Source organism: Muscardinus avellanarius (genome assembly GCF_963383645.1).
Source record: "Muscardinus avellanarius genome assembly, chromosome: 2".
Classification (NCBI taxonomy): domain Eukaryota; kingdom Metazoa; phylum Chordata; class Mammalia; order Rodentia; family Gliridae; genus Muscardinus; species Muscardinus avellanarius.
The window spans coordinates 90695205-90717920 of NC_137787.1; the positions used below are offsets into that span (position 1 = coordinate 90695205).

Consider the following 22716-nt stretch of genomic DNA (forward strand, 5'->3'; position numbering starts at 1 on the left):
CTATTTAAGGGGACCAGCGTGGGGGAGCCAGTGTGAGGTGGGGAGGGGGGAGAAATACTTAAGTAAATATTGTCCAAGTGGCTGGGGGGGGGAGAGAAACAGTGTCCAAAGAGGCTTATAATTATATTTCTTATTGCCCCGTAAAATGGGAAATCTTAATTTGGGGGGCGGAGGGCGTGGGGGGGAGGAAGAGACGGTGCCTCGATCCACTCGGAACGGGATGGGAGGGGGCGCGGGGCGAGTGGGCTTCCAATAATTACTATTATCAATTTACCCGAGTGTTCTTCATCCAGAGGCCGTTTCGCGTTGTTTGTTTGTTTCTTTCCTCTGGGGAATGGGGGGTGGGGGGGCCGGGCCGCGAGGAGCGCGAGAGCCAGCCGCGCCGCGCCCCAAGTTCCCGAGCCGGGCTGAGCACTTGGCGGAGCGGAGGGTCCGCGGCCCGCGCCGGGCGCCGTCCCCGGACGGTCAGGAGTCATGACTCATGTGGAAGATGTAATTCTGGTCTCTCTGATCCCCTAGCGAGCGCAGCACAGCGCACAGTCACAAGCACAAAGCGCCGGGCGCGGGGCGCGGGGGCGGCGGGCGCTGGCTCGCGGGCCGGGCCGGGGTCTGCGTCCCGGGGGCGATGCCCACACTGTCGCTGTGTCTGTTGCCAGATCGAGCCTGCGAGCAGCCGGAGCCGGGCGCCGAGTCCATGCGAAGTGCCATCTGACCCGCTCTTATCAATGAAGCAGCCGATCATGGCGGATGGCCCCCGGTGCAAGAGGCGCAAACAAGCCAATCCCCGGAGGAAAAACGGTAAGAAGCGGCCCGAACCAAACTTTTGGGGGCCGGGGGCCGGGGAGGGGCCGGCGCAGCCCCGCGCCCGAGGCCGGCGGCGCAGGGCGGGTCCGGGCGGCGGGGCCGCTGCGCCTCCGCGGGGCGGAAAGTTTCTCCCGGAGCCGCCGGCGCCTCCCGAGCCCAGCGCCGCCCGGGCGGGGGTCGCGGCCGCGGGGACCCGGGCCGCTCGCTGCCCGGCGGCCGGCGGGGCGCGGGGGCCGGGCGGGCGGGCTCCCCCCCGGTCCGGGAGCCGCCACCCGGGCGGAGCCGGGCGGGAGGACGGAGCCGGGGTCCGGGGGGCGCGCAGCCCGGGCGGGAGTTTCGAGGGAGGGGTGACAGGCTCGCGGGTCCACGGCGGAGAGGGGCAGAGCAGGGACGGGGGTGGGGGAGCCGGAGCGCGGGAGGGCGAGCCGGCGGGCGAGAGACCCCCTAGGTATTACCCCCAAACAAAATCGTGGGAATAAAAGGGAAAAGTGATTGGCAAGTGTGCGGACGGCGCCTGGGGGAGGGGAGAGGGCTGGGGGCTGGAGAGGGTGCCGGCGGGAGCTGACGGAGGATACTGAGTTTAAAAAGAAAAAAAAAAAAAAAAAACAGCCCTTCAAAACAAACAAGCTAAGCAGCGCCAGCCCAGACTCGGAAAGGAAACTTCTCGCTCCCTCCGCGCTCAGCCGGAGCCGCCGGCGCCGGCCGCGTAGACGCTCCCGAGCGGGCGAGGGGCGCGGGGCGAGCGCCCGCCCGGCCTCCCGCGGCCCCAGCCCCGGCCGGGCGCCCGGCCCACCCGGACCAACTTTCCTCTAGAGAAGACGTGCGCGTGGCCCCCGGCCCGGCCCGGTGCCCGCGGCGCAGAGAGGGGGCGGCTGGGGGCATCGCGGGGCGCTGGAAGGAGGAACACACAAAGACGAGAGGATTTTGATTAGAGACAAACGATGCCTCTCTCTCTCTCTCTCTCTCTCTCTCTCTCTCTCTCTCTCTCTCTCTCTGTGTGTGTGTGTGTGTGTGTGTGTGTGTGTCTTTTGCCTGTTGTGGTGGAGGTGTCGAGCCATATGGGGGAGTGATAGAGGAATTTTAGTCAGAAACTGTTCGTTATGTTATCCTGCCTTTTCCCTCTTTGTGCTGTCTTTGATCTATTTGCTTGGCTTAGAATTACAAAAAAACAAGTACAATAATATATTCCGAGCTGCTTCCCCAAGATTCAGTTCAGGCTGCCTCTCTTAAGTGAGTGTGTGTGCGTGTGTGTGTGTGTGTGTGTGTCCCTTTTAATTTAATTTTTTTCTTCACTCCCGTGCCTGGTATTATTTAAGGTGGTCCTTACACAGGAGACCTCCCCTTCTCCATCTCTGGGTAATTTAGTAGACACTAAAATTACACCTAATGTCCCTCTCTCCTCTCTTGTGTTTCCTCTGCTCCTTTTATTAAATGTTGGTTATTGATTTTCTAAAATCAATGTCTGTTGTGGGGCTTTTTTTCCCCCTTACAAGTATCTAAAGTACGTTGCTGATCAACTGGATAACAAAAGCTTTGTGTCAAGGAGGCCCCCCCCCTTATGTTAAACAGTCTTTTTTTTTTTTTTAAGAAAGAAAGGAGAATGAGATTTAAATCAAGGCCCCCAGAAGTGTTCTTTTCCAGGGAAGACTATTTAAAGTGTGTGTTTCTTCTTGCCTTCCTCCTACCCCCCTTCAGGATTTTGCCACCGGTGACTAGCCTGGTCTCAGCAGTGAGGACAAGGCCACTTGGCCCAGTTCTGCAAAGAGAGAGGGAACCCCTGGGATGCTAGCTGAGAGGGAGCCCTTGGGGGCTTTGCAGGTGGAACAGAGTGCCAGGAAGGTGCCCAGTTATGGGCACAGCAACCAGTTCTCCTCCACCCGGCCACTCACTTGGGAGAAACCTCCACACTCCGGAGTGGAAAGTTAAATTGCACATTTTAAGACATTTTGCTCAGACCCTGCACATATAACAGCAAGCCTATCTATTGCTTAGTTTCCCTAACTTTGACTGCTACCTGTCTTTTCCCCCAAAAAAGTCTGTGAGAAAATGTGCTGTAAATTGAGTACTTGTCAGTGTTTTCACTGGGCTCAATCTGACTGAGCAGTGTCCTGGTTTTGAGAAGCAGGTAGAAAAGCCCCCCTCCCACCTTTTTCATTTTCTTTCTCATCAAACACATATCCAATCCTTTTCCTTTGGGAATTGCCAGGATTTATCTGAACTGAGTGGGTTTTTCTTCTTTCCTGGATTCATGGAAAAGATGTCACTTTTGAGCTTGTGTCTCTGCTGATAACACTAACTATGATGATACTTATCAACATCATATAGAAATTCCTGGAAAGGAATAATGACAATAATAACCATAGAAGTAGACGCTGCAAGGAAAAAAAAAAGGTGGCTATCCAAGAACCTGGGATGGCACTTTATATAATTTTAATGAAGTCAACAGTGAATATATAGACTAAGGCGACAAGCAGATAAAAGCATACCGCAGTGTGTAGGTTTGAAAGGCTGGTCAAGATCACTGGTTAAGAAGGTAATGCTGTGTACAATTATTAAAAAGCAAAAGGAGAAAGAAGCAGCTCGAGGAAAATAAATGCAAAGAGAGAAATAAGAATCTGAATTCCAACCTTCCAGATTCTCAGGCTAGTAAGATGCCTAGCCAAGACAGTGCCAGGGCCAAGCTAGCCCAGAGCGGAGAGCCAGTCTCCTTTCCCCCACATGGAAAGGAGGAAATCTCTTCCCAGAAAATAAGATGTGCAGGAGGAAAGGAGTGGGGTGAGGGGGAAGCAGGCAAAAAGCGAGTTGTCTGCAGACAAGAATGTGTGTCGGTTTCAAGAAAGTTCAGTCAGATGATCCTCAGTCTCCTGACTCACTTTGCAACACTTTCACTAAAGCTAAAGAGGCGGGGGACCCAGCCCCCCTTTATTCCCCTGATTATACCCCACTATCTCCGCTCAGCCTTGGAGTAAGGAATGAGCACTCCGGGCGGGGAGGTGCCCGGCTGCCGCCTGCCACGGCGCAGTCCAGCCCGTTTGTAACTTGCAAAGTTTGTTGCTTCTGCCCCTGATCCGGGCAGCAGCAGGTCCTGGGATGCTGTGGCTTCTCTCCTGCCTCCTGTGGGGCCTGGGAAGAGGGGCCTGCCTCCCCGGCCTGCCGCCTCCCAGCTTCAGCCTCTGAAAAATCTTACAGACACATGCACCGTGTCAGGAAAATCAGATCCGGAAACTGCTTATTTCAGAGAAGGGAAAGAAGTTGTCTTTTAGGGGAAAACTGAATGAGGAAAGAAATAGGAAACGGAAGAAGGAGAGAAAAGTTACGTTTGATTTTTCTCCAGAGTTTTCACTAAAGGATTGGGGGTGGGAGGGGGGAGATGGTGGAGCTTTTAACCAACACCTTTGCTCTCTGGTTTTCACAGTTGGTAGAGAGGCATCAAGTTGAATGCGTTCAGGGCTTTGGGTTCTAGAGGAGAAACCACCAGATGAGCAGGAGTGATTATCTCTGTTTAAAACAAGCCCTTGCTCCTCACCACTTCTTTAAAGGGAGTTGGGGGTTCTGGTAGTGATGCTGAGAGATGATGAGGGACAGAGACGTTGTTCTCCCATCTCAGAGGTGCTTACATGGAAAGAAAAAGAAAGGTAATCAACCCTTCTTCAGGTTGAAACCCCCAGCTCTCTTCCCTGAGTGGTGAAATTGGAATGGGTCAGGAGAGTCGGAGCCCCCCAGTACACGAGGCGGGGAAGTTTCCTTTGGATTTCACTTGGTCACAGACTTAGTTATCTTTGCAAGCGTGGAGATCTCTGGCAAGTAGCTTTCTTCATAAAGTTGATGAGCTGGTAGGAAGCCGGTTTTGCTGACTCTTAAAAGCACTGGGGTAGCTGTGGTGGCGCAGGTCCCCATTCTGAGGGTACTCCAGAGATCTCCATCCCCATCCTGTTCTCCCTGTGGAGGTCTGCAAGTTTTGTCATGCTGCACACACACAACGCTGGGGGCTATGTATCTAGGCTGATCTATTTGTTTTATTTCCGTTTGGAAAAACTAAGTCAATTTGGGGTAGAAACAGGCTTTTGCCTTCCTTAGCAGAGCCAGTAGCAAGCCTGGTTGGTGGCTTTCTCAGTGTGATGGTCCACCGGGGGTAAGAGTTGGCAGGGGTTTTAAACTTTACATTGTTTCTCTGTTGCCAAACAAATATAAATATAAATCCAGGTCTTTCGGCATTTATTTTCAAAGCCGGGTAAAACCAAGATGAAAGTTGCCTGCTGAACTGCTCTGCTATGGCCTTCACATGCTTTCCTTCTTTCATTCTTAATTTGCTTAAAGAAAATTCCAAGAGGTTATCAAAGGCCTTAATGTCATATTAAGAATATTTCCTGGGGAAAAAAATTGTGTATCTCCCCTGAAGGTAGGAGGGGGGGGCATTGCCAGCTCCCTAGCAGTGCTGCGTCTATTCCAAGACATGGGGATTCTTTTCCTTGCAACAGTTTTTGTCATCTGCATTTTTCCAAGGCTTTTAAGGTGCATTTTCTTCTGTGTGAAAGAGAATTCTTTGTCCTTTTCCTCTCCAGCACCGTGGCTTCCCAAGGTAGACACTATTTTGTGCCTGTCACAGAGAGAGGGAGTGCAGGTTTGCAATGCTCACAGACAATTGATTGTCTGCTCTAATGTGTTTCATTTACATGTTTATAACGTCAATGGTGCTGGGGTGTCCACTGTACCATTCATTCCCGCATTCCCACAAGGGGGCAATTGTCTGAATGGCCAAGTCAGACACCTTTTTGATTGCTCTTTGGTTGTCTTTTTAGAGCAAAGAGATAAAGGAGGAAAATCTGTGATGCAGAAACACTAGTTGAAAATATACAGAATTAAATGTCACCACAAAAGCAGATGTTAACGTAAGCCCAAATATGTTTTTTAGCCAAGATGTGAAGGTTGAAAAATATAATTCAGAGCAGAGGGAAGGATGATTTAAAACCAATAAATATAGCCCTATTCCCCCTCCTTTATTTCTTTTTCTTCTTTAGTAATCAGATGAAATGAAATTTTTTTCCTTTTCATTTTTAAGCCTTGAAATATCCAAGGCACCTCCTTTTTATTTGTGTGTTTGCTGTGATTTGTGAATTTTGTATATATTTATGTAGCTCTGTTTATGCCAACAGCGTCAGCTTACCACTTGGAAAATCTATTGAATGACTATTTGGGCTGTGGGGAGTATAAACTTTTAAAAAGTAAGATTCAAGCATTTCTTCATCAGGAATTTTTAAAAAGGAAAACGATAATAATCAGAAGGCTCTATGGAAGCCTTTGCCTTAATAGCTATGTGCCAAATACTTTTATCTTGGGTGACAGTTGTGTCAGAGTGAAAGCTCTCAAGAAAAGTGTAACTAGTAGTTACAAAGTAAATAAAGGATTTCGTTTTAAGGTGTTCTGTGCTGTTTTTATACTGTGTGTGTGTGTGTGTGTGTGTGTGTGTGTGTGTGTGAGTGTGTGTTGTTTCTTCTTGAGGAGGTGAGAGGAAAAGCCACCCCAGCCTGTGTCTTTTGGCTTTTCTCTCCTCTCAGTTCTCCCCTACATATTATGCATATATGTAGCCCACATGAATACACCTGCTGAAAAAAAGAGAGATTTCACAGCTCAGATGGTGACTTGCTGGTTCATTTAGGTAATACAGTTATTAGAAGTTGGTCTGATTTCGCGTGTGGTCCACGAGGAGAGAAAATACCAACTCCTGTGTCCTGTGGTGGGAAGTAAATGGGGTGGGGGAGACTTTTATAATTTTGTAGAAAATCAGGGAGAAACCCCTTTTCGTCTGTGAAAAGATCTTTGCCTTCTCCGGGAAGACACACACGCACAGTAGCTGCACCGTTAGCTGAACCCCTGACACGGCGGTCTTTTGAATGCCTTAGGTATGATTTCACTTTCGCTCACATCAATGCTGACCTGAATGCCTTTCATATCTGATCCGCTGTGTCTCTCCCAGTAAACATCCCCTGAGGGGAGAACAAAGAAAGGAGCTCTTCTTCTTCTTAATCACAATTCAGCCCTTTCACCGCCGCCAGGCTCCATTTGCATTCTGCCACAGAAAGCCAAGATGAAAAGAAAGAGAGAGAGAGAGAGAGAGAGAGAGAGAGAGAGAGAGAGAGAGAGAAAGTAGCTGAGTAAAATAACTTAGGTGTTTGTGGCTGTTTGTTGGGCTTCCCCTAGTTACCAGCCTTATATAGTTGGTGCTCAACCAGGCCCTGTCCCTCCTGACAGGCATATAGTGTTACAAGATGGCATGTCTGTACTATTCATGGCCACCCGCTCAACACTTGAGGTAAAAAGTGTCAGAGAGGGATCGAATTCTCCCCGAGAAGCCTGTTAGATTTGGGATCAGGTGTGTGGACTTCCCGCCCTTGAATGCTGCCTCAGATGTGGCTGTTCTAGCTAGTATTGTTCACCATCAGAGGGGAGATGAGGATGCTGGGGGTGGTGGGAGAGGAGGGGTGAGCTGGAGACAGGGCCCCCTGGCCTGGCTGCAGAGATGGGCACTCACACCCAGCCTGAGCACACTGATAAATCCTCAGGAAAACTGGAAAAGACTTTCCTATTCCCCCCCCCCTGACTTTTTATGATAATTCATATTTTCAAATGAAAGGGGAAAAAAGCCAAGAAAGAAACTCTCAAATGAGCCAAAAAGGAAAAAAAAATTCTCTGAAAAGAATTTTAGGGGGAAAAGTTGTTCTATTTTAAAAAGCTTTGAGGGCTGTAAAGTGCCACGTTTTTCACACCTTCTCTATACTTTTTTTTTTCAGATTTTTTTAGTATGTTTAACATTTGTGAGATGACAGCCTTTTTGTATCTCAAACTGGATGCTTCAGGATTTGTAGGGAGGGGTTGGTGGTATTCATGTTCTCCAGAGAGAGAGAGAGAGAGAGAGAGAGAGAGAGGGAAAGTTTGTGCCTAAAGGGCTCCTTCTTACTAGGAATTGTTTAAACCCTTGCAGGCGGACCTGTCAGGTTTTACTGTGTTATTTGCCTCCATTCTCAACATGCAAAAGTAACATGCAGTTAATGGTACTGGGACAAGACCACGGCAAGAGCAGAAACCTCTTGTGACAAGTTTTCAGCTACATTATCTTGCTCCTAAACTGTCTTGTCTTTTTCCACTTTGAAGATACCAACAGTTTTCCTTCAGCAATTAGATTTCACATTCAACGCACACACACACACACACACACACACACACACACACACACACAAACTTTGAAAGCACAATCTCTCCAAAGAGCAGAATTATTTGAAAAGGGGCCTTTTCCAATAGCCATCGAGGCATATTTCACGTATAAGATTAAAACTAACGGATATATTAACAGTTGTACATGAACATGTGACACAGATTCCTGATTTTTTTTTCCCAGAAGATTTACAGAATTTACGAAAAGAGATTATCCCTACACCTTCCACCCCTCCTACCTACCCCCATGACCCAAGCAATGAAGGATTTAGGCAGATTTACTTCAGTAAACACCTTTGGACACTTGGGGGGAAAGTGGGAGTCTGTTTGCAAAAGGAGGCTTTTGTTAAGTGAGGTAGGGGGATAATGCTTTACCAGGCAGCTGTGATATTAACCTACTAGCAATGCAGGAACACTCTTTAACTCTTTCTGTGCCTGGCCTTTTGCACTCAGCAGATGAAATCCTGGCTCTCCAAAGACACTCGGAATTCTGGCTCTAGCAGTTTATTATTCAGACAAGTCTTGTAGACATGAAAACTGTTCAAGCTTTTAAAACAATGTGGTTTAATTAGATGAGGTGGACTTACATTGCTCATAAGCCCTCCAAATGGTGGTTTATAATTGGCAAAGAAAAAAAAAAGATAGAAAGAAGGAATCAAGGCAGCACATTAAAAATTCCAGGAAATATCTTTAGAAAAGCTATTTTCATTTCTAGCTTTTAAAATATTAGACTTCAGTCGCTAGAGGGAATGAAGCAGCTGGGGCCTCTCTTCTTACTATAAAGGACACCAGAAGTTTGTGATGAAGAAAGGGGCTTCAACAGGAAGTGCTGGAGCAGGCCAGCTCGGACAGTGACATTATCTCAGCCTTTGCATCTCTTTGAGGGGGAAGCCTCGCCTATCTTTCAGAGCTGGGAGGTCATGTGGACCTCTGAGAGTCAGGGCCTCCAGCTGGGGCCGTTACCAGCTCCTCCAACGCAAGCAGAGTGGCTTTTATGAGGAAGGAGTTAATGGTTATTTTTTGCCGGGCACAAGAATAACTTTACAGGTGTTGCATTTGGGCTGAAATAAGATTGCCTTATTTAGTTTCGAAAAAGAGTGTAGGTGTCAACGTTCGAGCAGCCATAAACGTGTGAGAAAGTAAAGGGTATGAGACGTGACAGAATTAAAGGTGTTTGCTATGTTGTTACACCGTGTCAGGCTGCAAGCTCCCTTTGTCACAGCCTCCTGGTGATTTGACAGCGCAGATCTACTTCCCTTCTAGGTGAGACAGCATTTTTTAACTGGAGTTATAAATATGGTACGCCCTTCGAGTTGCACCCTGCCTCCCAGATCCTGAAATCCTATCTGAAAGCATCTTACCCTGAAACACAATGAACAAGCGCCTGTACACAAGGGGGCTGTGGGCTGGGGGTGGGGGGAGCAGCACCAGCGTCACAGTCGCTGGCATTGACTGTTGTTTGGCAGGAAGGTCCCCTGCCAAATCATCCAATAATTAAGTTTTATGTTATTTGTATGAACGACCAAGCATGCAGTATTCCTTTTCAAATCAAAGGGAGGCTTAAAATGACTTTTCGAACACTTTCAGACCATGGTCAGGTCACAGTTTGGGGGTTGAATTAAAATGACCTCATTCATGATCTAATTGAGGTTGGCAAAACCTTAGCAGTAGCAGGAGTACATAAATATAAATCAAAGACCAAAATTTAGCAAATCATATCATTTGCTAGAAATCTGCTCATGAATTATTCTCCAATTGCCAACCCAGAAGTTAAACTTTGTCTCCCCTCAGCAACAGTAACTGTGCATATTTTTTCAAGCTTCTGACAGGAAAGTTAGAGGAGTTGAAGAGAAAGGAGAAGGACGATGATCAATGTCTCATCAGATATTGTGTGTTTGTGACCCAAGGAGGCACGGGTGCTGATAAAAGTCATGCACGTTTCCAGTAGGTCTGCAGTCCTGGTTAGAAATTAATATGGGCTTTAAAAATCCGACTCAGAAGAGCAAGGAGCCTGGACACATGAGAGGTCCATGGAGAGCAAAGACTGCAAGAAGGCTCTGATTGAACCATGCTTTCATTTTGCAATGGAGGAATGTAATCATTATAATGATTCGTGATTATTCGCAAATTTAGTTCTACCACTCAGCTGACTGGAAGGACTGAGATCTGAAGACGTTAGAGTTAGAAGAAAATATAGAACTGTTAGTGTACATATTCATGTTACCTTTTACTCTCTTTTTTAAAAGCATTACTAAAAATTAAGACTGGATAACTTTTCCTATAACCTAGAATATGAAATAGCACATTCAGTGTATGTAGTCCATTTTTAAGGTTTTCTTCATTTTTTTCTTGGTTGTTTGTGTTATTTCAACACATTTATTCTCTCTCTTTTTCTCTCTCGCTGAGCTTGAAAAGGTCTAACTCTAAACTTAAATATTGAGATATAATTTCAAATTCCATTCAAATAAAAACATTCTTTTAATCAAACAATAAACCCAGAATTGGTCAGTTTAGTCAACTTTATTCATCACAAGTGCAAAGATACACAGGTATAGTTTTAAATCTCCAGGATGCAGTGGAAACAATTTAAAATAATTTCAGGTGATAAAGGTAAATGATCACATTCTTTTGGGAATAGGTAATTGTCATTAATGGTTTACCATAACAAACAGACAAAAAAACTTTGTACACTAAGAGATATAGTAGATTCCTTTATAGTAGTTAATGGTGTGCTAATATTCAAACATAATGATTTTCCTTCTTTATATACAGCATCACATTTCTTTTAATAACTAATTCTGAGAAAGAAAAGTAATACTTCTGACAAGGTGATAGCCATCTCCACCTGAAATAAGAGGTATTCAATCGTATACCAACAAATTAAAATATCATGCTATGCAAGATCTGAGGTTTTTTTCTTCAAATGAATGAGTAAATTTCAAGGAATTCAGTGTCCACATGATCTATCAATAAAGCATATCACTCACTGTTTCTTAATTTAAATAGTAGTTATAGGGCCTTGTATATCAAAATAACTGTAATCAAAGAAAATTTGCAATTTGCCTATTCTTGGAAGTACCTGAGTTCCTATTCTAGACACACCAATGGAAGTGTTTCAAATCATGAGATTTCTCAATTTTAAAAGGTGAGGTTTATATAGAAAGAACTCAGTAAACTGTGTTTCCATAATAAATAGACCTATTAAGAGGGAACTATCTCTAGGCACAATGGTTGCCCTCTAAAGATTTCCCATCACCTCTGCCCTGCTGATGGGAACTGGAAAATTAAACACAGCCCATATGCACACATTCCCATATGTACACAAACACAAATGTACCTTAGGACCCAAATTCTGGCACTTTCTGTCTTTAACTTTCACTACAGTCGTCTAACTTATGAATGAAACACACTTAAACACAAGTCATAGAAGTGAAGAATTAATATAGATTCCTGTTTAATAGGATTTATTATTGGGGGGAAAAAGAGTTCCCTATGCCACATGACTCTTACAAAACTTATTTCCACCTATTAATCTGAGCTTTTAAGCATATTATTTAGGATAAATTACTACCTTTATGCCTTTAAACTGTTCTCCTTTTTTTCCTTCAATATTACCAAGCTTAGCACAGATTTTGCTTAATTCATTGAAAATTATTATGGTTTTTAAAACAGTATTCTGGAGTCCTGAATAAAGATGATATTTTAAAGTAGTGTTTACAGAATTTTTTTAAAAGAGGAGGGGGATTTAAAACTATAACCAACACTTAGAAATGTGTAGAGTTTTATACTTGTGCAGATAAAGTGTGAGGGAACCTTGCTCTGTGAAACCAAGACCACAAATGATACGTGTCAGTAGGTTCTTTGATAGGGCTTCTGGCCACAGTGTTTTTGTGCTGTCCAACTGCTATGTTGAACAAACACCTCCTCTGGGACAGAGTGATAAATGCAGAGACAAGCTGGCTTCAACCAGTCTCAGCAACCTCCTCAACCACACCCCCACCTTCAGGCCTACCTCCCAACATCCAGCCACCTCCCACCTCCTGGGGGCCTCCTTACCCAAAAGTGACACTTACAGGGAGGTGCCTAGCTTTTCTCAAGGCATCAGTGGTCATTATTGATATTCCCCAAATCTTATGAATCAGACTCTGGAACTGCAGGCAAAGTCCCTTTTCTGGCAGGCTTTATCTAGTCTTTTTTAAATGGAACTGGACAGAGCTTCTAAACTTTTGCCAACTTGAACTTTTTCCACCTTTGCTTAATCATTCGAAAACCACTTGCCTTCCTCGTCTTTCCCCTAGTCACTTGAGTTTTATTTTCTGATGTTCAAGCAATTACATTGTGCAACACAAAACAAAATTTTGTCTCAAAACAATCCAAACACGATTACCTCCTACTTTCTCCTTTCCAGCATTCTTTTAGGGCTAGCATTTTCGGATGTATAGTCAACTGATATTTTTTTCTACTCTCTCTTGGAGCCATTATTCTCTGACTAAAACCTGTTTACTGGTGCCTTTGTGTGTGCGTTTTTTCTCCCTGACATTAAATGAATTTCCATCTCCTACTTCTGCAATCTCTAAGAAATAGATAAACCATTATATTTTTTCTCTGCTCGTATTTTAAAGCGGTGATCCTGACAGCAGGACGATTATTGCACTTTATGTTTTAGTGGATGTTTGCTGTTGCTAGTTACAGCAACACTTATCATAAGACGGCAAGAAAAGAGTAGTCCCTGGTAATTAAAGTAATGAAATATTCATTTACTCTACCTTTTCTGTAGTCTCACAAATTAGGCTGCTACATTTAATGCCTGCACTGCCTCTGTTTTTATTATAATGGCAGCTTTCGCATCTGCAATTAGGACTAATTCTGACAGTTACAATTTCTGAGGGATGGTAAACAGTGAACGAGATGTGCAGCAGAGGTATTACACGTGAAAAGCCCTTGTCTCTTTAACCTTGTTGTTTTTTTTCTCGCAGAGGTTACCTTTTCCCGATGGTGCAAAATCGACTTGACATAACTGTTCATCAGTTTCAGGGTTTTCCCTGGAGGTATTTGCATCAAATCAGCCCAGTGAAGCTTCAAGTTGAAATTGGCAGGCCAGAAACTCACAGGGTAGAGGCTGGAAAAGAGACAGCCCAAGTACAGGCAGCAAACTGACAGTAGCAGAGTGAAAGACAGACGTGGAGAGGTGTGGGGTGAGGGGTGGGGGGCTCTGTAACTGTGGTGGATGGAGTTCTGCGCCCCTCCTGGACCCATCCCAGTAGCACCAGACCCTGGGGGGGCTCCGAAGCACCTTCGGCTTGCTCCTACCGCTGGGGCTCCCCAGCCTTGCACGGGGTCCCCTCCCACTTACTGATTGGACGCCTGAAGAGGAGTGGGCACACTTAATTAAACGGAAGGAAAGTTCTGAGGCACCTCCCCACCACTTATTAAAGCTCAAAAGCCGAATCTCGTGATCAGTGTTATAGGAGGAAAATAAGGCAGTTTGGTTTTCTTTCTTTCTTTTTTTTTTTTTTTCTGTAATTGTTAACTTGAAGGAAAGGGAACAATCCTCTTTACCAGGTTTGTTTTCTCCGGGGTTCTCTTCTGAAGCAGATTAAATGTTCACGGAGACCAGAGCTCAGAGTAAATTTAAAAGCGAATGCAGTTTGGTCAACACAGTCAGCCACACAGCCAGCATTACATCTGAAGAGAGACCCCTTTGAACAACATGGGGTTGCGTGTCCTCTTGGTCCAGTAATACCCTCCTAGCCTGATGTAAGAATGTTTATTTGGTTGGTCCAAGGCCCCAAAACATGTCAAAATCTTAAAATAACAAGGATATCGGACTTTTCTTTTACTATCTGGAATGTCACTGTAAGAAAAATTCTATGATTGCAAAACTTTTATAATTGCTTTCACATAGAAAACAAGTATGAAAAGTGCTTTCCTTGCCTGAATACACTTTTCTCCTTTTAAACAACACACCTCTCACACCTCTCTCTCTCTCTCTCTCTCTCTCTCTCTCTCTCTCTCTCTCTCTCTCTCTTCATTCTTCCCACTCCTTTCTAACTTTGGGGAGGGGAGAGGTTGGTGGTGTCTTTAGATGATTTAAAATCCTCCTCACTTTCCAACTAGACTTGGGGGTCGAATAAGCCCTGGCTTTCAAACCATCCCGGAGCTGTGTGTATGACAGGCATTGGCTCATCTGCTGATGCCCATTCGACAGGCACTGTTGAACTAAAGTGGTGTGACGGCACAGTTTTGTTAAGCTGTGAACAAAGGCTGAGGATGCCTCGCTGGCATGATCCATGTGCATATTGGCCTTGTCACAGTTTTGCTTGATTTAATGCTCTGTTTATTCCTAGATATTAAAACTTAAATTCCGAACAATATGTTTCCAAATGCTACATACCAACTTTATTTTAAAAGCTTTAACTTTGGAGACCCTAGGGGCCACTTGCTGTCCAGTTTCTATGCAGCCAATGTTAAAACACAGCTTTGGAAATAAATAGATTGCCAGTAGCCTCTTAGCTGTTATCCATTTAAAAAGGGGATTCTAGTCTTAAAAAAGCCTTATTGGGGCAAAAGATTTATTTTTCTTTGATCATGGGTTGAAAGTCATTATTTCTAACAGTAGGTTCTCACATAAGTTGCTAAGGAAAAGTTACCTTCTGTGTACACAGTGCAGACAGGGTACACTTTTAAAAAGACATAGTATTAAAAAGAGTAATAAAATAAATCATTTATAAGTACTTCTAAAAGTAGGCACATCTCTACCAACAAGGGGAAAATAATCAAGGGAGTTGACGTTAAAGTGAACCCTATTTAAAAGAGAGCAGAATTAGGATTGCGATTTGTGGTTACGAAAATCCCTGTGTGACATCCAACATACAGTCCTTCAAAAGAAATCTTAGGTTTGGTATTAAATTTAGATTCCTGCACCCCGTTGAATATGTCTTGAGCTTTATCTATGCTGGGTTTTTTTCTTTTTTTTTTTTTTTTGTTCCCCCTCTGCCTCTTTTTTCTCTCTTCAGGTTTGCTTCAAGTGTTTGCTAAGAGATTAGTTAGCAAGTTTATATTGAGGAGGTAGCCATGGGAAGCAGCTCTCTTCTCCAAGGAACGCGCAGTGGGTCAGAGTGTGAAGATGCAGGGAGCTAAGACTGGCTCGGGCCTGGGATCAGGTACTTTATTTTCTCTCAAAGACAAACGGCTCATAGAAAGGTTGGTGGGATGGCATCTCCCAGCAGGAGCACAGATGTTACCACTTTTAGAAACTTCCAAGCAAGCATTATTGCTGGAACAACTTGTGAAAAAAAAAGTTTAAGTATATTGCCAGAACACTCCCTTTTCATTATGTAAAGAGGCTATAATTTGGGATATTCAAGGTTATTTTTACCTCCATTCATAAAACGGCATCTTTCTCTAGAGCTGTTGTGAGGAAGGTGAGGAAGGTGGTGCAGGAGAGAAAAACATTCAGCTGCATGAGCTATTGCTGCTCTCAAGCACAGAGGCTGCACTGAAAATCAGAATTGGATTTTCCAGGGCAAAACACATGAGCATGTCCCACCTGCCCTGCGCGTGCCTCCTTAGTGATGCCGGTTCAACTAGCTGAAATGAGCTGCCCTCTCCCTCTTTAACCAGCAATAGTGTTACTGAGTGTTCATTTATAGCGAACAATTCTTACAACCAAAAAGGATGACATTGGTGAGGGGTGGGGGACCTAGGCAAGGGTAAGGTTTTATTGGCTGTTTCCTATATAACATCCTATGGGAGAACGACTTACACCTGCTGGCGCTGTAGATTGTAAGATGTTCTGAGATCTATTCTCTTAGTTTCATCAGGGATTACTATGTCCAAACCCACAGGCATGGATGAGATTTAGACTTGTAATTATCAGCTGGCAAAAGAATAGACCTTTTCAATGTATTAATAGGGCAGGTTTTTATTTAATATACAAAGTGAATTTGGGGTATTGGTTTGGTAGTTCCTATTAATACTTTGTTAGCAACTATTTATAAAGGAGACAAACAAGGGTTGATTTAAATAGTCCTTCTGCCCCAACCCCACTTCAACATTATCCGCCCTGTTCTGCCAACTCGTATCACTATCATTCTATCTTTATATTGCTCTAAATGAAGCCACCATCCCAGCTATGTTCTGTAACAAATGCAAGGCTAGAACCAACATGACTCCTCACCCTTTAATGAACTCTCCTGGTTCAGGATCTTCTAAGGAATGGAGTGTAAAAGGAAGCAAAGCAGAAGTTGAAGAGATCTCGTAAATACTTTCCTTTGAGCATCCACAATTGCTTACATGGCCTTTTCCCCTTTTTTTGTAGGCTAGCAGAAATGGCCTTGCCCAGGACTCATCCAAATGAGATATTTCAGATCTGTCCTTTGGATGACTGGAGGGAGATGCCAGCCCTGTGATACCAGTGAAGTGCATTAATTGAGAATTTCCCTGAGATTAGGAGTGGGTATGATGTTAGTCTAGGGCATTCCTGGAGGGATTTCTAACTCAAGTGAGAAGAGTGAGCGTAGACCTTGTAGCTATCAGTTAGCATAAAGGTTTCATAAACAAGTACCACTGGCTGCCCCCCCCCATCCCATTTCTAGCTCAGCTCTGCTTCACATAAATAAGATCTTTGAATTTATCTGCAGCAAGGTACGGCTTTAATGATCTGTATCTGCAAGCCAGAAGCATGAATGTGATCTTATTGTATCATGGTGTAGAGATGAGATAGGCTAGCGCTACAGTGCACCAGTGCATTGTGCGGGCTGTCGGGAACAATCCTTCCATTTCCAAAGCAGCAACTCTTTCTTTTTCATCACTGTTTCCTTACCTCACTTGTATGCTTCTTGTGATACAGATCTGAGTGAGTTGTGCAAGCTCCAGACTTGCCAGCCCCCAGCTCCCAGGCCTAGTCTATAGTAATTCATAAACTTACCATATTAGACTATCAGATCAAAACCAAGGGCTTCTACTAGTGGTGGAATTGGAAAGCCCATTGTTTTGATTATCATTTCATCAGCCCCAACTGATACTAGTATGCTCAAGGAAAACATACTTCAGTTACAGTTGATTTTCAGATTCCAAAATGGTGCTGCAAAGCCTGTGCATCTCTAATTATATTTTATGCTAGGCTGTGCAATACCAAAATATACGCCGCAGCAATCAGTGAGTGAACAGTATCAATCAATTTGTAAACAGATGAAGTCACTCATTCCCAAACTGGTTTTCCAAAAACAATTACTAAATTACAATAGAAAAAAATTGTACAGTTACTGTATTTGTGTGCTGTGTTACAATCAACATACCAGGGAAACAAAACAATTTAATGCAGAAAAATCATCATTCATCTACATTATAATTGCTTCTTTTTCACATCTACAGGGCGGTTAATTAAAATTGTGATTAAATGCGGTCGCGCTGCCTAAGATGTCTTGCCCAAAACAGGTGGTACAGAATTTAAAAGTAAAAAAAATGTAATTAGCATTGGAAATTGAGAAATTGCCTGTAAGAATCAGTGTTAATTTCAGTCAGTGATGAGGTAATTTATAAATGAATGCAGTGGAGGCTGTGCAAATGCACAATTGCCTTCCTTGCCATTCTTAGCATTCTCAGCATGCAGGTGAAAATGTTTTCAAAATATTGAGGTAATTTGAAAATCAATCCATGCATTCTGTATCTTTTTTCTCCCATTTGTACCAAATGCTGAACAAATGCTGCCATAGATGGCACGATCCGCCCGTTTTTGCTTTTTTTATGTGTGTTTTTTTACTTTCTATACTGCACACATTTTGGACCTACGTTAGGAAACGTAATGTCGCAAAACCGCACACCTAAGATTGTTGTGCGGGTCAGAATTGCACACCTGAAGTTCTGACTAAAGTGGGGCTGGCTTGCTGAAAACCATTCTCATCCATGGCATAGACACCTGGAGAACATCTTTTCATGGTACAGGTAATACAGACAGGAAAACTATTAACCAATCCCATAAATACTTGACATTTAATTTTTAAAGATTAGGGAAAACCAGAAAAGTATAATAAGGCTGATACTTTTCTTAGAAATTTTATCTTTATAATTCTACCTGTAAGCCTCTAAAATTGGATAAATAGATATTACTAGGAACAATTTTTCCGGACATGAGCGCCACTTGTTAATGCCATTTTTCCTCTCAACAAAGATGCCACTTTCTAACAAAGCATATCATTAACTTAATTTATTTCAAGCCTTCTATTGACACATGAGTACATTTAGAGTTTAGATACTACTTAAAAATTATTTCTATTTACACCATGTTTTCACTGTTAAAATGAGAGACATTATGCTTTTAAACTCTTTTTAATGCAAGCTGTTTAACTTTCTTGTGCTTATCCTAACTCTCTGAACAATGTGAATTTAAAATATTTTAATAATGAGTCAAGAGTATGGGGTTTGAACATTTGGCTGGATGCCACTGAGACCGGGGAAGGGTCTTCTTAACCATCTTCTCCATTTCTACAAAACGATATTTCCATAGAAAACTCATCCTGAGAAAATATTGAGTTAACTATTGAAAACCAATTTGACCTTCACATTCTCTCACTTAAAACGGTCTGCACGGTTCTTTCCTGTTGGGGGCAGAAATTAGTAATTTCACTCTGAAGACATTTTCTGGGTAGCCCTGGCATTGAGGGAGAGAGAAGAAAAGTCGGGCACAGTCTGCATGCTGGGAGCATGTTACCATGCCAGCCCTGGTGTTAGGCCCTTCATCTTCACTTTTAGGATGCAAATGAAATGTGCAATTTAGAAGTGACAACTTCGTTGGTTGTCCCAAGTGGCTATGCCTTCATTTCTCCTGTAATTTTAAATCTGTTTCCCATTTAATATTACAAGTAGAAATAAAATGAGACCTGTAAATGGAGGAAACTGGAAGGTCACTAGTTAACTCTGCGAGCGATTCCTCTCCTTTCACCAGCTCCTGTCACCCACCACCTGTGGGGACAAGGATTTCATATTCCAGCCATCCGTTCACTTCCAGTGTGGGTGGGGGCAGATTTCAGGAGAGAATGACTTCCGGGATTCTTTTCAGAACCTGTGAACATAAGATCTACTGCCACATGGGACTTGGCTCCGATTTCAGGGGAGTGGTGGGTCAGGGAAAGAACTGTGACATGCTCCAGACTGCTCTGGTTCTGAGTTTACAAGGGGTCACAAAGGTTAGAGAATCACAGATGTCAAGAGAGCTGCAGGCCCTCCTCACCCCTTGAAAAGGTTTTGCTAGAAATCTCCTTACATTTTATTTCCCCTGTGGATTGGACTCAGAGGCATTCTAACTCTGAGTTACACCCCTAGCCCCTTTTTAGTTTTTATTTTGAAGCAGAGTCTAAGTTGCTGAGGGCCTCGCTAAGTTGTCAAGGCTGGCTTTGAACCTGTGATTCTCCAGTCTCAGCTTCCCAAATACATATTACAGATGAGCACCAACATGTCCAGCTTCCTTTCCTTTTTATGTTGGGTTTCTAGTGCCTCACAAACTAGCTGGGCAATGCGGAGTTACTTGGGAGTGTGCACCCATGTTATATGTGTGCTGAGAGTGGCAGTGTCTTTCAGATGGGCTCCTCCACCATCTCGCTTCTCCATACTCATCCAGGGTGCCTGGATGATAGGGCCATACAGGCACTAGATTGATCAGCATATTGTTATAATTTTTCAGTTCTTTTTCTTTGCAATAATTTCCATGTGCCCTTTCTTGGTTCATTCTGCTATTCCTAGGAGCGACATCTCTTTTAAGCTGATGTCAGATTTGTGGAAGAAAAATGTGTATTTTCTTTTTATAATCAGGGTTTCTTCCACATTCTTCATTCCTGAGGGTTTCCTGAACTTTGCATTAGGAGAAAGTTTTTCTTGTTGAAGAAATAATTGAAAAGTATGTCACTAGGTCCATTTTATGCTTCTGGTCTTTTAGCAAGAACTTGTAGGGTTCCTTCCTTCTGTGTTAGTTGTACATATACTACATACCGGCATATAATACTTGAGACTGTACATCAAAACCCAGATGCTAAGGAGCCCACTGTGCAGAGGAAAAGACAGGTTCTTAAGAAATGATGAAAACCTGGTGAGTGCTGTATGGAATTTTGTATCCAATGAAGAGAGAGAGGGAGAGGGAGAGGGAGAGGGAGGGAGGGAGGAAAGAGGGAGGGAGAGAGGGAGAGAGAGGAAGGGAGGGAGGGAGGGAAGAAGGAGGGAGGGAGAGAGAGAAAGGGAGGGAGGGAGGGAAGAAGGAGGGAGGGAGAGAGAGAAAGAGAGGGAGGGAGAGAGAGAGGGAGGGAGGAACAGGGAGGGAGGGGGAGAGTGAGGGAGAGAGAGGGAAGGAGGAAGAGGGAGGGAGAGAGAGGGAAGGAGGGAGAGAGGGAGAGGGAGGGAGAGAGAGGAAAGGAGGGAGAGAGGGAGAGGGAGGGAGAGAGAGGGAAGGAGGAAGAGAGGGAGAGGGAGGGAGGGAGGAAGAGAGAGAGGGAGGGAGAGAGAGGGAGGGAAAATATGGCACAACTAAATATGGGAGCAGGTAACAAGGGGAGACTTCTGGAGGAGGCAGCTTTTGCCACCGAGGGAGTGAGGTCAGGTGCCCTGGGCTGGTGGTGGTGGTGGTGGGGTGACATGTACAAGCATTGCAGGAGAGTGACACAGGGCCAACAACAGCTCAGGCACTGCCGGCCAAGTGCGGTGCCTGGAACACAGAATGCGTGCAAGGGCAGGAGCTTAAAGGAGTCTGCAGTGATGGAGGGGAGCTCAAGCATCTCCTGCCCTGTATTTCTGGCTCCTATCCAGTAGCTAGGTGATGGTGATCTTGTGAGCCATCTCTTAAAGAAGAACAGTGACATAATCATATTTGCGTTTCAGTGACATGTCTCTGGCAACTGTAGGAAAGATAATATTATCTAACATTTATTGAGTACATATAATGCCTGGAGACCGTGCTAAGGATTTTGCCCACATCATCTGCTGTCGTACTGGCAATAATTCTTTCACATAGGTACTATTATTTTAATATTCTTTTCATAGAAGAGGAAATGGCGGCTTAGAGAGGGCATGGGCTCAGAGTCAGGAAGAAAGTCTAGGGTTCAGTGTTACTGCAGTCATGGAATTTCCAGAATCACAGGCAACAGTGATCATTGATTGGGAAGACATTTGGGAAAGGAGGCCTAGCAATTGAAAGAAGAGTTCTGGGGAGGCAGTGTGAGTCTCTTTTTCAGGGTGAATGTGACCAAGTGGGGTATAAGGATTTTCCACCCTCAAAGTTCTCCTTTTCATTCATCGCTATGTCAGTGTGTAAAAGAAAATGAAAAAATGATTGTTGGTCTTTAGGAAACTGATCCTAGAATGTGTTCCATCTTGGGGAATTTGGTTAACAGGCATCTCTTCAGAGCAGTAGAGTTTACCAAACTCCAGAACACTGGCCTTGCTGATTTAATTCATGACATTAAGGCCTTCTTCTCCTTTAGGAGGAAGCAAATGAAAATATTCCCTGTGCGATGACTATTTCCCCACCTTTTCTGAATTAACTCTTTCATTGCCTAAAACTCACCAATCCTCAAACTTCTGGAATCTCCACACTGCCTTATCTCTGCCATCCCATGGCAATCCCTAAAGCTGCTAACATTTTGTAACAACTATGTGACAAGTTGTTGTGCTTTTATTCAAGTCGGACATCTTTGCCAGGCTTGCTTGTTGTGTTTTCTGTTTGCCTGTGTCATGGGACCAAAGGTGCCTGCCTTTGTACAGCATGTCAAATCTGGTTAACATGCAGCCATTTATCTTTAAAACCACTCCCACACAATGGCAGCGGTGGGCCAGGCCACAGGGCTCCAAGCACAGCCCAATTTTTCAGACCATCTTTTTTGCATATGGGGAGCACATTGGACGGCAGACAAGATGTTTTGTGATTTGGGGAATCTCTTAGAGACAAATTGTAGCATGCAAGTGCAGTGTAACTGGACTGCTGGGTGCCCAGTGAAGTGAGGAAAATCAGATACAGCACGGGCTGAGGGAATGAAGCAAGAATTCATACCTCTGTGCAGAACGTGCTCAGGACTTTGCTCACACAGAGAGTTCGCACATAGACAAAAGCACATTTGCTTGTTGGTTATTTGCAGGGGTTGTCTAGAGCCACGGTCTGCGCATATGCTCGCACAGAAGCCTTCTTTATGGATTTTGTACTGGTGGGTGTGTCTGCACGTGAACATACGAGTGTGTCTGGAGGAGAAGACAATTTGCTGTTACAGATTCAAGATATGGGAAAGGCCTTCTGGTTCACTGAGGCGTCTCCCTCCTGATGTAGGGGAGGCAGAATCTTTGAGTTTTGTACTATTGTTTCAATAAAGAACTCTGTGTGCGTTTAAGGAAGCCTCAGAGCCAGTGAGGATCAGGTGCTGCAGTGAAAAATATTGAGGACTTTTATTTTTTTCTCTGAGATGGCTGCAAACTTTATAACCTAATTCACTTTGGGTTTCTATCTCTCAATTGTGTCAAGGTATCTTGGGGATGATTTGCCCTTAAATAACTAATTATCAAAAGAGGAGAAAAGGCAGCAATAAAAAAAAAAAGTGACAAACCTGAGCAGACTAGTTTAAATGAAATGAAGAATGAACTTCCTCAGTGCAGTTAACAGAGCAAAATCATGGAATTTGAATGAATTGTCAAGAATGGTAAATATGAATACATACATATCTACACATACAT

At 44.1% G+C, this 22716-nt stretch overlaps 1 protein-coding gene across 2 annotated transcripts in view; it reads left to right on the forward strand.

Moving 5' to 3' along the window:
- Positions 1 to 474: 474 nt before the first annotated feature.
- ZEB2 (zinc finger E-box binding homeobox 2) overlaps positions 475 to 22716 on the forward strand; it is a gene marked incomplete at both ends in the record, with an annotated part of 130187 nt that continues 107945 nt past the window's right edge. Inside the window, 2 exons of one of the 2 annotated variants that reach the window (XM_080689615.1) lie at positions 475 to 492; positions 657 to 798. In XM_080689615.1, coding sequence (XP_080545741.1) covers positions 475 to 492; positions 657 to 798 — 160 coding nt within the window. Of the gene's footprint in view, positions 493 to 656; positions 799 to 22716 lie in introns of those variants that run through there. The other variant, XM_080689616.1, reaches the window with a different exon arrangement.